Raw genomic sequence first — 17,819 nt, forward strand, 5'->3', positions numbered from 1 at the left:
GGGGGAGTGCAGACAGGGAGGCGCCCGAGGGAGCGAGAGGAAACCGAGATGAGGGGGAATTTGACGAGTCGGAGAAAGAAAGAAAGAACGAAAGAAGTCAGAGTGATGGAGCGGAGGCCAGGACGAGGCGAGACGGACGGAAAAAATTAGTTCGACGATAAAAAATTTAAAGTGCAAGCGACAGTCTGCCAGGCGTCACCTCAAGTCACCGGCAGCTTATGCGTGGATGCGTGCCAGTGTCGGGCGGCGTGAACGGTGCCAGGCTGCTTCAGTTGTTACGAATGCCTTAAAGCGCCAAGTAATCACGCAGGCAGCCTGACGGCCTGAACGCTCATACATTTCCCAGGATTATGAGGAGAGCTGTCATGCAGCTCTGTTCTGAAGTTTTTACATCATTTCCTGTTTTATTGTTTTTCATTCAAGTGCTGAAATCTTTAATGGTTATCAATTAAAGTCATTTCGCAAGAGAAAAAAGCCCGCCACATGCCAAAGATTCCCGGTTTTCAGCTTATCATATGTGAGGATTTGCTGATCGTCTCAGCTTTTTATCTTTATTATATTGAATACCTTCGGGTTTGGACAGTTGGTACGACAGAAAGAACTATTTTGAGAAGCCATCTTGCGCTCTGTTAACAATATTTTTCTGATAATTTACCAACTAAACCATTCATTTATTAATGGTTCACATCTCACATCTCCAAAAATTGGGAGTTTATGAAACGCAGGATTCATCATGAATATGATTCACTCTGCCAAAGCGATTATAGCAGAACCCTCAGATGGTTATCACTCAATATAAACAACTCTGTTCTTTTTTATTAGACTGATAGAAATAGTGTGGGATTAATACTAAATATTGAATATTATATTCTCTTATCACTGATTTTGTCGTGAGTATGTTCCTGAACCAATTTGATCAGACACAAACCCTGAAAAGATTTCATCAGCAGGTCGACGTCTGTTTCTAATTGCTTGTTTTGTTCCATGAGTCCTTCGACCCCTGAGGGTGAATTTGTTTCTCACCGCTGTATTACTGTACAGTTTAATTATTGTTCTACTCTGTGTGGAAATAAAATAAGAACCACAAATCCTCTGAGCTCGACTGAGCCGTTTGTTTGAGTGAGCGGTGCGATGAACCTGCTGCCGGAGATATCACTCTCTAAAGTACACTGAATCCTCCACTTACACACTCCTGATGCAACTGGTTTCACTCCCCTTTTATCCTCCACCATGACCGGTGAACTGAATGCGTTTCACGTCAGCGGACTGCTCCTTTGACTGATCATAAAATACAGAATTCGTGCTTCTGTTTTGACTCTGTAGTATTTCTCCACTGACCTGGCACGGCGACAGAGGACATGGCCTCCGGCTGGCACAGTGTGTCCACCTTCACATGCTGAAAGGCTTTGTTGGGGGCCGACTGGAGGTGCCTGGAATGAGAAAAGGAGGGTGAGAGCCAGCGCGCGGACACACACACACACACACACACACACACACACACACAGCAGCTACTCGCACAATATGCATGTGTACGGGCGAACGCATCTGCATGGCCACTCGTAAATGCCCGCAAGCACACATGGCCTTGAACCGCTTAGCACGGCCGTCAGCCTTTACTGTAAGAGTTGAAATATTTATGACAGTTGGATGCTGAGAGCAGTGGAGCAGAAACTCCGATCAGCAGGCAGCTACATCAGCAGCCTCTCCCCGTACCCAGCACCAGCACCATCACTTAATCATGATGACCTGACGCAACTCAAGTGCTTCAGCAACTCTGGGGCGAGCGAATGGCTGGAGAACGCTAATTAAATGAGGGTGGAGGAATTCTTCTCTCCAACCGGCACATGACAGTAATGGAAGCCAACTGAGTGCTCTCTTTATTTGTCCATCACCAATCAATGGGATCCGATGGCAGGGAGAAACGGCGAGCTCAGCACGAAAAGAAAAGAGGAAAAAAAAACTTCCAAGGAGCCAGAATGCTGACGAGCGGGCACTTCCAGAAACAAAATGAATGTCCGCACTCAGTAATGGTGTTTAATACTTTTAAGGTGCATTAGGAATTAAAATGTTTGCAGCAATGGGCCAAACGTCTCAACATTTACAGATGTATCACTCTGCCTGTTGATTCCTCTCAGTTTTAGCGTCACAGCAAGACTGCTACTTCAACGTTTTTTTATTGTTTCTTTCACAAGCTTGTTGCATGAAATCGAAAAACGCTAACGCCAACCTATTTTTAGGCCTCTGCTTGAAAATTGCTTCCCCAAATTAAAAAGGGTGTGTATCTGCAACCACTGAGGCTATTGGAGTAATAAAAGGCTCCACATGTGAGATTTGGTTCAGATGTGTAAATATCAGTCTAAATGATGATGACAAAAAGGTTTCAGGTGCGCCTGGAAGAAAAGCACGTTCAGGATGATTATTTCTTTGAAATGATGCAGCTGTGAGGTCCAACTCTAACCCACATTATATCACAACACGTCAAAGGTTGACTTTGATAAGTGAAGCAGAACAAAGTTACAGAGGGTTTAGTACAGAGGTCATTCAGGTCAGGACTCATTGGGGCCCATTTGGGCTATTTGAATGCTATTTGAATGTTCTCATTTACCAAACCATATATTTCACGTGTATATCACTTACGGTGTTCAAAACATCCGAACACAGCAGTCATAAAACAACCTATGATTTACAGTTGTATATGAAAATCGCTCACCGGGGGGTAAATCTTACATGGGATTGAAAACTCACCTCTTCCACTCCTCCTCTCCATCCCAGAACTCGTAGACGACGAAGGATAAACCGTCCGGCAGACGCACAGCAGTCACACTGGAGCAGAGACAGAGGAGAACGGCAATGAGTGGATGAGAAGTGGAGTGAAAGGTGACGCGTGAGGAAATGAGAGATATGACAAGTGGATCAAGGAGGAGAGGGCACGGGGGCAGAAAGAAGAGATGCAGGTACATCAACAGTTGGTTGATGGTGAGCGAAAGATGCAAAGAGGTGGAGTAGGTGCAGACGGAGTGCAAGAGAAGAAACATGGAGGATGCCAGGACACAAGATGTGTCATGGCAGGTGTTGAAGTTAAAACCTTCACACAATAATAGTTTGTGTTTCGGGCGAAAGAGATGGTGAATTGTTTCCTCATCCCGCACAAAATTGATCACACAACACAGCACACAACACAACGACGAGGGCCTGAAGATTGAATCCCATTTCAAAAAAAGAAACTCTAATAATCTAGTGGAACCATGTGTGACCCGGTAGTTGCATGTGATTGGTCAATTCCCTGAGGCCCATTCGAGGCCACGTGGCGCTACAATGAACGAGGGCTCCGTATGGCCTCTGGTCCAGCGTCGATGCGTCTCGCTGTAAATGTCCGTCGTTCGTCACCACGCGCGGCCCTTTCCCCATCGCACATTGCCATTTAATCCATTCTTAATATATAGATATTGATTCGCTTTAACATTCCCCGACTCACTCATTTTGTTTTGTTGATTATGTGTCCACTTAACTGTCGTCTCTTTGTTCTAATGTTTACGGTCTCGACATCTGTCTAAATAGTTGATACAAGATTCCCGTGGACCGCTGAAGATGAATCATTGTGCGGCAACGTCCTGAGAGTTTTGTTGTTGTTGACAAAACCCAAAGGCTTCTGATTCAGTGCCAGTAAAAGCGAATAGCAGTCATTTGCCATCCCAGTGAGAGGAGTGGAGCAGCTGAGGTTGTGGTTATGCAGAGCAGATGGAGCGCTGCCATTTTGGTACTTGTTTCGGCATGAAATTACACATTTGCATAAAAGGCTGCTCCGGCGACCTCTCATCACAAATCCAATTTACATTCCAGTTGTCATTGTGCAAGTACTCCAAAAATATTGCGAGAAAAACATTTTAAAGTCTGGGACGAGTTCAGGTCTCAGGTTTAGTGGGAAATAATTCCAGAGTCTCTCCGGTGAAAGCATTAAATATCTTATCAAAGTAATATTTCTGTCATGTACGAGGATTATGAAGTCCATTCCAGACTATTACTCACTTTATTTGCAGCAGTGACAGCACTGTAGTGTATTGTGTCAACACATGGCTTTCAATGACTTACTACACACTGTAGTTTACTCCAGTACACTTTATGGTTTACAGTCAAAGTAAAGCCTGCAAAACAAAGTTTAAAAAAGCATAAATCTGCCATAAAAAAGCTCAAAGTAACTTAAAAATGTCTGAGTATACAAAGTCGTAGTCACAGTATAGTATGGTCAACACAGTTTACAAAAAGTACTTATATAGTATATACAAATAAAAGTCATAGTATAGTATGCCATGAAAAAAAGACAAATAATATGTTCAGTTAGGTTCATTAAAAAGTCTCAGTATTGTATGTTGTTGACCCAGAAGATCGGCCTCTCCGACTCAACAACAAAGCAGAAGCCTTTTAGCTTTTCTACTCGTGTGGCGCTCGCCTGTGAAGCCATTCTGGTCTTTGGCTGCACAGAGTTACGCAACTTTCATGACGCAAACGGACCCACATCATCCTTTGAACATCAGAACCTCCTGGCGGCAGGAAAATGGATCTGAATGGATCCTGAAACGACTCTGTTTCTGAAAAGAGTTGTGTCCATTCTATCTGACAATGTTTGGAAAGTGGAGCTGAGCCATAAATTAAAATAACTTCATTCTTTTTTTTTTTTTGGCAGATCATTTTAGTTATTGATTGCTTTCTGAATGTAATGATAATTTCAACACATGTAACACAAATCCTAGCTTCAGTGAAACTCTTCTTTCTACAAAAATAACAAAAAGATGAAATAACATTTCATTAGAAAGACTCATGATAGCTTCACAAATTATTGTTAAACATACATTTTCATTTTAAGCATGTGATTATTGATCATATTTCAATGTACTTCTTTTTAATCTATCTAATATTAAACACAAAATGCTCTGTTCATGGAGACATGTTTCTATTCATCAGTGACAGATGACTATGATGACTAACAACATGTATCACAGCAACATACATATATATATATATATATATATATATATATATATATATATATATATATATATATATATATATATATATATATATATATATATATATATATTAAAGTCATCAGGCCCTGGGGGACAGGCTGCTGCTATCTGGATAAATGCCTTTAATAGAAATAACTTGAAGTGTGTGAGCTCCGCTGGAGGATATGATCAAGTGCGCGCATGTAATCACATTTGGTGACACAGTAAGAGAGAAACGAATGTTCCAACGAGCCAGGGGAAAAGATAATGCTGAAACCAAACAGCGTCCCCAGAATACCGCCAGTGTTTCATCCGAAGGCTTCTTCCACCCGTGTGTGCTGTTTATTGACCTCAGCTGTTCTCGGAGCAGTGTTTCTCCCGCTGGAGCAGAGTGTGAAGTGGGTGTGACTGAGAGTGTTACTAACTACTTTTTTTTATCTGCGAGGAACCAGACCTTGAAAATCCTTGAAATTCTTTTTTTTTTGGGAGGAGGGGAGGTAAATTACACAAAATGGTGTTTGAAAACGAATGGTCGCCAACGTTATTGATTGTAAAAAGTATCCAAATGAATTTGTGACACTGGATTTTCCTTTGTAATGTCGCACTATTACAATAAAGGATTTCAGGGTTTCTTCCTCTCAAACGTTTGGCTTGTTGGTACAGTTGTTCCTCTCTGACTGTGTCGTTGTGATCGTCTCTCTCGCCAGTTAATACGTTCGTGTCCCCATCTCCGCTCGGTCTTCGCTTATTCATCAGCTTCATCAACTAATCATTCTATCAGCCTCTTCATCATCATCATCATCATTCACCACCAGTCCCTCTGGACTCCACAGGGTCTATGGGGGTTATCTTGCTGCTGCTCTGGGCAGACGCATCCCCCTGTAGAGTCCAAGCGCCAAAGACTCTGTCAAGACTTTATCTTCACACATCACCTGTTATTAATACCCTTCATCCAGATGACTTCATCCCCCCCTACACACACACTCCTCCCCCTGTCCACGGCTATTCTTATTCCAAGATATGCTGGCACTGTCCTGTTGGGAGGTCCTTTAGTTGAGGCACCTTTGGCAGCATTTACAGCATTTAGTTTTTGTGGATTCTGTAAGATTTCCCCTATTTCAACTGTGGAAAACTGCTCTCTCTCTCTCTCTCTCTCTCTCTCTCTCTCTCTCTCTCTCTCTCTCTCTCTCTCTCTCTCTCTCTCTCTCTCTCTCTCTCAGGTTGCATGGGGGATTGAGAGAAAACAGACGTATTCTTTTAAGTCCCGTCTGGAATTCTCCACTAAAACGAGGTCTGGACTCTGACTTCCCCCCTTAAGGACAATTCATCTTGTTTCCAAGTCATCCCTGTGTGTCCGTGAGTACATGAGTAGGTGAGTGAGTGAGTCTGCACCCAGATTACCTCCACAATGTTGTAAAACATTACCCTGACAGTATTGCACACCTCCACTATGCATTCTGTGTGATATGGAGTCTTCCAACCTTACTTATCAGCAGACTTCTAATCCCAAAGTAGAGACTGCAGTAACTGGAGGGATGAACTGCAACACAAACAGAAGAGTTGCAGGAGAGCCACAACTTGGGAGTCTTGCCAAAGGCATGTGCAGAATATATCTCTGGACTATGCATACATGATATTGAGTCTGGGATTTGGAGAAATCTCTCTGGATATTAGATTTCTCGGCACCCTGAAGCTCAGAGTTGTAGGCGAAGGAAATGTATAATACAATATGTATATCTACAATATGTGTATATCAGACTATATTAAAGATGCAATATGATACGCATTGGGTATGCGGTATGATATTAGTGGCTCACTGATCCAAAACCACTCGGGAGTGAAAGCACTTCTTTCTCAGATTTTGGAAAGGCGACGATGAAGCACACACGCAAAGCACGCAGGGTTGAGCGTGCGTGAGAACATCAAAGAACAGACGAGGGAATATTTGGGGTAGTTCTTGATAAAGTCAGAAAAACAGCGAGGTCCTGACACTGAAAACGGAGCACATTAAATATTCAAAATGATTAGGATTATGGCGCTGCACTCGGCAGCAGCAGCAGCTGTGAGAATGTGGAGCAGCAGGGAGACTTACTGAAAGCAGTCTCTCTGAGTGGAGACGTTCTTCAGGTATTGCTTCAGAGCCTCACAAAAGTCGCCGAGCTTCTTCTGGGAAACCACCATCTCCTGACGAATCAGCAGCAAGGACTGCAGAGGAAGAGAGAGAGGAGAAGTCAGCCTGGCGATGAGGATTTATGCAAGTGTCAGCAGTTGTGTTTGTTACAAGCAGACAAATATAAATACACGCTTGCTGAATGTGAGGTTTACTTGACCTATTTCACATCTTACCCATAGGAATTTGTGAAACTTGGTAAATACAAACTACCATGAAAGAACCATTCGAATCTGCCTCATAGAAACAAACTCCCCATGTTTGTATGGTGCGTGTTTGGGCTGACCTCGACCACAGACATCCTGAGTCGACCAACACTCTTTCACATTTTCTCGACGAATCAGTTTCCATGAGTTCTTCAACAGATCTGTAAAACTGACTTCCTCCACAAATAATCATGCAAAACCTGCACTTTAAATATTGTGTCTTCTGCGTTTCTTAAGTAGGTCACTCAGCATGAAGAAAAACATGAAGAAAATGGACTAATCGACAAGAGAAACCTTAATAGACGAGGACCAAATGATCAGTGGACTTATCGAACAAGAGCGGACATTCACATGTATGTTAAAATGTCAAGCATGAGATGAAGTCACATTGTCGTTCCCTCGTGTGAATATTTTATGTTGTGTCCTTATCAGCTCAAAATTCCATTTCGTCCAATTCTTTACAAAACTAAGGACAATAGTAAGTGGACCCGTACTTGTACGGCGCTTTTCTAGTTCTCCGCCGCTGCATGACATCATTCACCCGTTCACGAGAGGAGCTACCATGCAAGGTGCCACATTACTATCATCAACCATTCACGCACCGTGGGCACAGCTGCGGGAGCAATTTAGGGTTAAGCGTCATGCTCAAGGACACATCGACATGGACTAGCGGAGCCTGGGATCGAACCGTCGATCCTCTGATTGAAGGACGACCCTGCTCACCACTGAGCCACAGTCGCCTTCGCCCGCTCGCTTCAGCTGCACTTTGTGTGTGGTGATATTTGGATTGGGAAGATTGGTAAATATTAGCCGCTATCGTTAGCATTTTGCTATCCGCCACGGTGTGAAGATTCCTTTCTGTTATCTAGAAACCACAGCAGCTTCATGATAGCATCTGCAGCTATCAGGGTCTTTGTGATACAACTGACAATCTTTTATTCATCTGTGGTGTAAGTATTGTGCATCCCCCTACGGATACATTTCTCTGTTGCTGAATTCTTTTGTGGGAAAAAGCAGAAATGATCAAAATCGCGGACAGACTGTATGAATGCTCTGATGGACACTGCCCAGGGAGCCACTGGTCTAAGACGCGTATGATGTAACTCTAATATCTCCAGTGACCTTTGCGTTTTTCTGCCTGAGAAGAAATAAAGGACAGATCTTACCTTTGTGTAAAGCACGGTCGCTCATTTCGCAGTGACCCATAAAGTGACAGAAGCTTCAGTGTGTGAAAGGTGTGTGTATCTGCGTGTGTGTTGTCGTGGTGCTGTGCAGTCACAGCCGGGAGGATCGTTTGCAATTATTTGTATGAATGTAATTCATAACAAGAAGAAGATCCAAAGGCGTGCAGCTGCATTGGTTTTCATAAAACAAGATTAGCTGCTTTTTTTCAGCTTTTTATGTTCCATCGTTACTGTATACAGCTCAATACAGTACAATTAAAAATGCAGTTCTGTTCTGACCTAGATAACTCCAGCAGTGTCTCACTGAGACTCCACTAATACACATTCACACATACACATGCGGCGTGTTGAAATATCTATCCTCGGATAATCTCAGTCCGTTACATACACATTTATATGAATATGTATGTCGTTGGTGTCCAATTCTTTCCTGTCGCTGACTTCTTAAGTGTTAGAATTAACTTTCTTGTCACACATACGTTCTCTTATCGAGCCATGGCGTCTTCCTTTTCCCTGATAGTGATTGGCAACAGTGTCTTACATACTTTACAATTTTTGCGAGGCCTCCATTGGTGGATAATAAAGTCCAAACAAAAGGGTATTTGAAGACATTTTAAAACGTGCCAGTGACTCAGGTGAGGAGGACAGTATTGGAGCTAAACGCTAACTTTGAATTTTACAATGGATTGTCAGATTTAAGGGGTCTTGGTCAAGTATCAGGGGTTCAATTATTTGAAATGTTAAGTAAAGACGAAGTACAGAGGGTTTAAGAGCACACCACAGGATCATGAATTGAATTATAGAAATGATTATGGAGTTCTCTAAAACGAGTGTTTGTTCGAAGTCTTTGAAGACGGGAATCATTAAGAGGAGCAAACAATAAGCTGAGGTCCTCGAGGCGAGAGGAAATGAAGGCTGCTGATTGCTGATTGAAATGTGATCAAGACAAATCACCAGAACTTATCAGCATTCACTTGTAGAAAGCATCAAGATTGTTCTATAGGTCAATGTGAGACTAAGTGAGACACACGACTGGGTGTCGTCAGCGTTTGGTGCTCAAGGGCTATCAGAGACAAATTGAGTTAAACAGGGGCAAGACTTGAGCTTTGGTCGGACTTTGTGAGGAAAAATATATCAAGTTGAAGGAAAAATGAAACCTAGAAATGCAACATAAATCCTCACGATTGTTTTTGACTGAGCTGGAAGTTTTATTTTACTGTGTTCTACCTTAAACATTTGTTTTGTCGCTACGTGTTGTGCATTTGTCAAAATAATGAATTTGACTTTGCGTTGGCTTCCTCTCTTCATACCTTATCTTACGCCACCTAACCCTCTCTACCCAACACTAATCCTCTTCCACTTATTCCATCCCAGGTTCCCTCTAGAATACAAATGTGATTAAATCCTATTTATCTGCATGGAAAGCCCGACTGCTCTCTCTGTGGTAACTCTGTTTTTGACCCCGTCTGGCAGCTGTTTTTCACTGTCTGGTTCTGTTTGAATCATGTTACCCTTGTCCCTAAATATTCCTGAACAATCTTTTACATTCTGGCAGTGACTGCAGATGCAGGAAGTGTTGTTGTCATTATCCAGACAGATATTACGCATCAGACGGTGCAGCTGTTGTGTAACTGGAAATAGCTTGTGGTAAAACATCCCAATGAGAGCGCTCTCCATATTCAGCGGATATTAGCTGCAGCTTCTGCGGCTCGTTCACATGCAGGCTCTAAGTATTCAACACATCTGCATCCACTTGTGCGTGAGTGTCACTTTGATTGTCGCTTTTTATTGGCTCGACATCGCAGTTGCTGCCATTTATTTTCATTAGTGTCATGAGGCAAAAGCCATACTGCAATATTTAGCTACACATGCTGCTTGTCTGTAAAGACACATGTTGCCTGTATGTGTGTGTGTGTGTGTGTGTGTGTGTGTGTGTGTGTGTGTGTAAGTGTGTGTAAAGGTCGGGGGGGATGGGATTTATGAGACAACGATTGCATGGGCGTGTGTGTGTGAAACGCCCCATAAAAGTGATCATACCTGGCCGGCTTATAAACTGCTGTACAGTCCGTGAACGCACACACGGAACACACACACACACACACACACACACACACACACACACACACACGTTCTCCCAACTCAATTAGAAACACTACATTGCCCAGCAGCCCCTGCTAATCTAATCCCCACCACTCCATTAACCATCCTGCCTCCCTGACCGAATCAGGACGATTACATCTGCTCCCCCTCCGCCACCGCGGCCCTGCAGAGCTGATAAGAAACTCTCCGGCTCCGTCGGCACCGCACTGCCCTCCTCTCTGTCAGCGGTCAGCACCAACGGCGACACCATGAAGGAAACCGTTTCCAACGTCCGGCTCCTCTTTTCTTTCACGCACACACCATCCAGGCAAAGCCGACGTGTCATCCAACTCAGAGCGAAAAAATGATACCGCCGTAAAAGTGGTTTCAAACAGATTCTACAGCTTATTGTCAAGAACAAAACAAAAGAAGAAGAAGTGGTCATGAAGAGTTGGGATTCGGTGTGCCGTTTTGAGGTCTCGTCCGACGGACATGTTCAAGTTGAGTCTTGAGTCTTCGTTTCTGTCAAATGAAATCACACATTTCCGCCTGCGACAGATTGAAGGCAGCAATGTGTGAACCCCCACAGCCGCCTCCCTGACATCCCGCCAAATGGAGGACATTGGAGATCAGATGGAGTCAGATGTGTAGACGGGCAGTGGTGGAGTGTGTATGTTGGAAATTTCCCCCAAAAGCCCACCAGTGTTGAAGGAAGCACATGCTGCTGTCAGAGGGCTGCGGCTCACTCCTTTCTATGGTTTAAGCACGGCATTGAGCTTTCAATAAACATGATGTAATGGACACGCTCGCTCTGCCAGCATCTGTCAGCACGAAGATTTATCAAAGTGTTTCTTCCTGCATGTGCAGAGCAAGAAGACGTGTGTGTGTGTGTGCGTGTGTGTGTGTGTTTATAGGACACTATTAACTCCACACGTCCGTTCGGCTGGACAAACGGCTTTCACAGAGTCATAAAGATTCATGGAGCCATGTTCATAAGCTCGCATGAATAATATTGATTTCTGTCTTTTGCTGGGGCTCTCTGACAATTCAGTTTTTATCTATCAGGAAAATAAAAAAGGACTTCTTCTTCTGTTGCTGCCAACCGGAGCCGAATCCTGTCAACATCTTATAATTACGATTTGGACTTGACAAAAAGAAAAAGAAAAAAGTCGGAACAATATTGTCACAGGAAGAGTGTTTATGTACGCAGACTTTTGTAACTAAAGATGCTCAAAACACACATTTCATTGTGATGGGACATTGTGAATCTCAGACTGAAAACATTTGGGGGAAAAAAGAAGCGTATATTGGAGACAAGATGTTTTAAAGCAAAGCTTTAAGGACCTACGCTGTGTTCGCGTTGAAGCTCCTCCCCTCAGCTGTTATCTCATGATGTCACTGGGTTGGTGCTCAGGCTTTGCTATCATCCAGTGGGCATTTTAGCTGAAAACCACCTCATCACTTTTATTTCCAGCTGCTGTCATTGCAGTTTATGCCGCTTTGCGGCTTCGTCCTCTTCCGACCCTCCTGCACCCTCCTGCGCCTTCCTCCACCCTCCTGCACCCTTCTGCACCCTCCTGCGCCTTCCTCCACCCTCCTGCACCCTCCTCCACCCTCCTGCACCCTCCTGCGCCTTCCTGCACCCTCCTGCACCCTCCTGCGCCTTCCTGCACCCTCCTGCACCCTCCTGCACCCTCCTGCGCCGGTGTGGAGGCCGTCCACCGGGTCCTGCGAGAGGCCGCTCCTTACAGAGCTCTCGCCCGACACGTGGACCTCATCCACAGCGCCGACGTTGGTCAACTCTCGCTTGGTGTCGGAGCCGGTGATCTGCCAGAGACACCGTCTGCGCTTTGTCTTGGAAGTCCAGCATGTGGACATATCGTGTGAGTGTTTGTCGCTTCCTTTAATTTTACTGACGGCACTGTGATGGTTTCAACGGGAGAGGAAAATGGGTGCAGTCTATGCTGCGGTCAGAGTTGCATGCTACTGTACTGCTTACTACGTATTCAATTAGCATGTAGCGCACACTGCCTGCTAAATGAATAATGAAGTAGGCCATTACCAGCAGTTTGTTCACACAAGTATACTTAAGCAATATGTGTTCCCTGCATCACATTACTGTATTGATCATGACATTACGGGTCTGGGCTACCTTCCTGTTCCACCCAATATTAGATATATTTTAAATATTATTTAAAAGGGAAAGTTCACATTTTCACATATTTTCTTTAATACGTGTTCAAGAGCAAATTCTAGCAGTGAGGTCCTGTGCTTTTCATCGAAATCCCACATTAAGACTCGCCATCATTTGTAATAATACAAGGCACATGTTCATTGTTTAAAGTGTTTGCCTTGCGCTCGGCCACTGAACGGTCTGAAGAGATGCAATGCATTTTGGGGAGGTTCAGTATCTCCACTAAGTTCGTCACATACTCCGAAATTCTTGCAAATCTTATAGACATCTCATTTTTTTGCGTTCACAAGTTGAAATACGATACAGTTTTAAAGCAGTACGAACCCAATTAGAGTCAATGTTACGGGTATGAAAGGAAAAGAGTATTACATTATAAACGCAGCCCGTGAGTCTGTGTGAGTCTCACACAGAGTCATCTTCACACACAAGCACAGGGGGCGCTGAAGGCCGACATCGCACACTCTGTGGGACAATCCACCAAAAGCTTCATGTCCTACACAGGAGACATGTAAGTGATCTGAAAGTATTTAAAAATGTACCTCTCTCTCTCTCTCTCTCTCTCTCTCTCTCTCTCTCTCTCTCTCTCTCTCTCATGAGCTTTGACAACTGTGTAAAATATGCAGCAATCATCGCCATCTATCAAGGACACATACAGTCATATACGTGTTAAATGTGTGTGTAAGTGTGTGTGTGTGTGTGTTTAGCATACTTTAATGTGTGGACTGTCATCCCGCTGGGTTTGGGTATGAGAGTCGCAGGAAGATATGCGAATATGTTGTCGAGAGATGCAGAGGGGGGGTATCAGTCTAGCGTTTCCATGGGAACTGGGAAATACCACATTCAGGTCTTCTTCTCACACCTCTTCTCATTATCGACCCCTCATCTCCTCGCACACTTCCTCATTGCATCTTTTCCCGAGGACTCCCTCGCCCAACTCCTGTTTTCGACGTCTCAAGCCTCCGCAGCGTCTCGCTTCTTCTTCTTCTTCTTCTTCTTCTTCTTCTTCTTCTTTCCCTCCCACAATCTCCCACGACCCCTTTTCCTCTCATCTCGTTTCCTTCCTTACACATCGCCTCTCTCCTACTCATTCTTCCTCCTCCCTCCTCCTCTTTCACCGTCCCCATCCCACTTTTACTCTCTCCTCCTCTTCCTCCTTCTTGCTCGCTGCTCAAGGAATCCCTCATTTATTCAAACACAAGAAGAAAGAACCCCCTCATTAATTCAGGGACATTTGCATATTTCTCCTTGGGCTGCAATAACAGATGGGTGACTACAGTAGGTTTACAGTACCCCGGCCTGCTCTCTGCAGCAGTGGGAGAGGAATAAATACCTTACAATGAGCCGCAGCGGTACACGTACAACAGTGTTGTCATCCCTTTTGGCCTGCGGCACCTTTCCAAGCGAGGTGGTTCTTTTCCTAATGGATCTGATTATAAAAACAACCAGTGGACTACGAGTAAGTTGACTCAAAGTAGTAAGTATGTAACAAGGACATTAGTATGCTTTCTGATCATTGGGATTGGCCGTAAGATTGTGCGCCAGACAATGCACCAGTGTCTACTTCACCATGAGTCAGCAGAGACAATTGTTAAGTCTCATAAGAAGAATACTGGAGCTCACGTCATGTGACGTGGAACAACTGGATATTTAAAGCTGCTGTAATCTTCTTTTTCTTGTCCCTTTGCAGTCAGAACTACAAAGCAACCTGAACATCCCTTTTGACATATTGTGGGCTTGTAAAAGTTGTTGTGAGCAAACAATTTAGCTGTAAACATCTTGCAGACATAAAGTCCAATTGAATTCATTCAGAGTTGAGTTTCTCAAAATCCAAATGGGCTTTGGTGCCCAACTTTGGGGGAAATGTTTGGTACTTTAGATGCAAACTGCTGTCACTGTGTTCACCAGCTCCATCCCTAATGTGATCTGTCTGCAGTGCATCGTGGGTTTATTATTTTAGGACTGACAACAGCTGCCTGCTGCGGCTGGAAATGAGGTTGAACAGTGAATCTGAACCAATGAACCATTGGAGTGTTGTGGGTGTGATGAGATGGGAATTTAAGGAAATCGCAAGTAAATGACAGTCCTGTGGTATCTGGAAAGTGGCGTGCAGAAACAGCAATCAGCTCTTAGATGAAAAAAAAACAACCAAAACCAACAACAAAACAAATTAAGTGTGACCGAAACCTCCAATTACAGCAGTTAATGGAGCCAGACTGTGGTTGTGGTGTGCGGCTCCCAGATGTTATCATGAGTATTACAATTCCATCTCTGAGGCCATTGCAGCAATCATAAATGGGCCAAAGTCGGGTGAATGGCTGCACTGAACACGTTAAAGGGTTTCATGATGTACGAGCGCTGGGTCGCTCATTCATTTTTTAAAACAACAACAAATCTCTTCAGACACACTGCTACTCATCGGGGTGATTACAGAGGGGAGTTATTTACCTGCACAAATCCGTTGCATACAAAATGCATCTAAAAAAAGCCGCCTGGAGGAAATTGTAACACGATACTTAACGTGTTCCTATAACCTGCATCCGTGCCCGTCAGTGGCCGTTATTTTGCATTCGAGGGCGCGTAATGGCGTCTCAGTATTTGCAGTGAATTGCAGAGGTGCCGTCGAGTTGCGAACTTCGAAAAGAAGAATTGAATCGGCAGCTGCCGCCGATGTCGTGAGAATGCAATACCGGCAGGAATATTACCAAGGACAACCTCTTTCTTTTCTTCACGCCGCCACCTCCGCTCAATCTCTTTGTCTGTCTGCGCCCGACTAACACATTCTCTCTAATGCTGCGCGTCTGTTTCTCCGCCTGTGATACTCGCTCACTCACAGTCATACGCTCATATAGCTGAGATCCGCTGACGCATCCTGTCTGTTTAGCTGCTCACCAGAGGTACAACTGCTTTGTCACGCTCGCTCTGTCTCCTTCTTATTATTTGATTTTTTTTTTTTTTTACCAAGGAAGCTATTTCCTGAGCCAGGTGCTGGTTCTCATGTGTGAGAGAGCAGTTCGGTGGACCCAACACAAGGTTTTAATCAGAAAAATGACCTGAGCATGAAACTGAAGTTTGGGACTGATGCTCATATTAGACAATGTCTCACTGTGGTCTTAAAGTGAGATCATTTTTTTATGAAGAAATAACACTATCTCCCTCTTACAAATGACACATTTGATTCATAAGCAATAAAATGCACCCTTGGTCAACTTAATACCATCAGAGGTTTTGCTGTGCAGCCTTATATGATGTGATCAGTACTGTATGGTGCTTAATGTTTATGTTGCCCTGAAAGAGGCATCACTGAGTTCAATGACTACTGCAACCGAGCAGTAAAGTGGGTCCACACAACTAAGGAAAGGATACTAGGACAGTAGAGTTAAAGCTGGACTGAAGAAGGTTTGTCTCCCCCCTCTGACAGTGAGAGGAAATACCATGAGGGAGAGCCCACAGCAGCTAGCGCTGCGTTTCTGGACTAGATGCTCCAGATAAAAATAAAAATAACCTCTACATCAGGAAGGATGGATGTGTAATAGCACAGTAACGGACGGCCATTTAAATGAACAAGTCCCGCCCTCAAGTAATCAGGATGATTTATAGGCGTACTTAAAACGCATAAACGTCACTTAAAATTCTAAAATTTCTAAAGGTCCTGCCATGACACGGACAAAATACTTTGGCTCCCGATACAAAATGTCATCGGAAGCGAAACTTCTCTTGTGTTTGTATGAAAATGATCCATCACTCTCGAGCTCCTCTGCGTTCCCTGAATGGGAGCTCTGTCTCCCGCTTCCATTCACTCTGTGGATCTATAAATCTGCCTCGCTGTCCTCACTACCCGACTCTCTCTCTCTCTCTCTCTCTCTCTCTCTCTCTCTCTCTCTCTCTCTCTCTCTCTCTCTCTCCCTCTATTATCCAAATCACCTTAGTTATATCGACATTGTGATTCACATCCATTGAGACATACACGCACTGGTGAGTGAAATACAGCCGCCAAGACTCCAATAGACGATTTAAAGTGCCGACTGCAACAGAAATAACTGACATTGTGTTTATGTTGGTGCGTGTCAAGGCTTTCCCTCCTCCTCCTCCTCCTCCTCCTCTTCCTCCTCTGGGCGAGTCTCTTCTTTTGTTCTCTTGTTGTTGCTTTTATTCCCTCTGACCTTCGCTTGCATTCAGCAAAGTCTTCTAAATTCATTCTTGTTCGAACTGAATGTTCTAGCTTCATTAATATGGAATGTGGGTCATAACATAAAGGTCATTGTTGCAGAAGAAGAACAATTTGACTTCATTTGGAGAAACATAAATGAAGGAACGAGGACTTTCTGTGCAGTTCGATAAGTGGTGCGACACAACACGGTCAATGGCGTCGATTAAAGAGAGGAGAGGCAATGAAGGCTAAGTTAAAACGTATAGAGTCGAAGAAGAGAGGCACACACACACACACGCACACACACACACAGAGACACACATTGAGCAAGCTGTCAGATGTGCAGGCTAAAGTGGGCTGAATGTGTGAAAAGATCTCCTCATCTCGTCAGACTCTTCTCACCAAGCGGCCGGCCTTTTGTGAAGCACATGCTTCCTTTACATTCTTCTGAAAGTTTAGAGGCTTTTCAAGCATTGTGAGAACTGAATGGAACAATTACGGTGCCAGATACCACATTATTCAAACAAATATCTGATATTGGACCAGTATCAACCAGTCAAACTGATGCCTCTTCATGTAAAGCTTACAGTACAGATTCATGAACACTGAGACAAACTCAGCATCTGGCTATTTACATTATAATGTCCCAATATGCAAGATGTTTGTCTACAAATACATTTCTGGCAATTTATATACAACTATAAACAAAGAGTACAAAAAAGAATCACCCATAAAAAAAGTTATTGAGTGATGATAGCACACACCTGGTGGACGTCTGCACCTTTCTGTTTCTACGTTGGCCTTATTGTCCACAAATATCATGTCAGAAGAAGAAG

The 17,819-nt window shown here is 43.9% G+C and overlaps 1 protein-coding gene across 2 annotated transcripts in view; it reads right to left on the reverse strand.

The window, feature by feature from the left end:
- necab2 (N-terminal EF-hand calcium binding protein 2) overlaps window positions 1-17,819 on the reverse strand; it is a 100,079-nt gene that overhangs the window by 4,870 nt on the left and 77,390 nt on the right. For both annotated transcript variants that reach the window (XM_068603589.1, XM_068603588.1), the window contains 3 exons: window positions 7,096-7,208; window positions 2,746-2,823; window positions 1,339-1,430 (listed from right to left, as the gene is read on the reverse strand). In XM_068603589.1, the coding sequence (XP_068459690.1) occupies window positions 1,339-1,430; window positions 2,746-2,823; window positions 7,096-7,208 (283 nt within the window). The remainder of the gene's footprint in view (window positions 1-1,338; window positions 1,431-2,745; window positions 2,824-7,095; window positions 7,209-17,819) is intronic.

Source organism: Clinocottus analis, unplaced genomic scaffold, assembly GCF_023055335.1.
Source record: "Clinocottus analis isolate CAN_PGR_092001 unplaced genomic scaffold, fCliAna1.0.p SCAF_6, whole genome shotgun sequence".
Lineage (NCBI taxonomy): Eukaryota > Metazoa > Chordata > Actinopteri > Perciformes > Cottidae > Clinocottus > Clinocottus analis.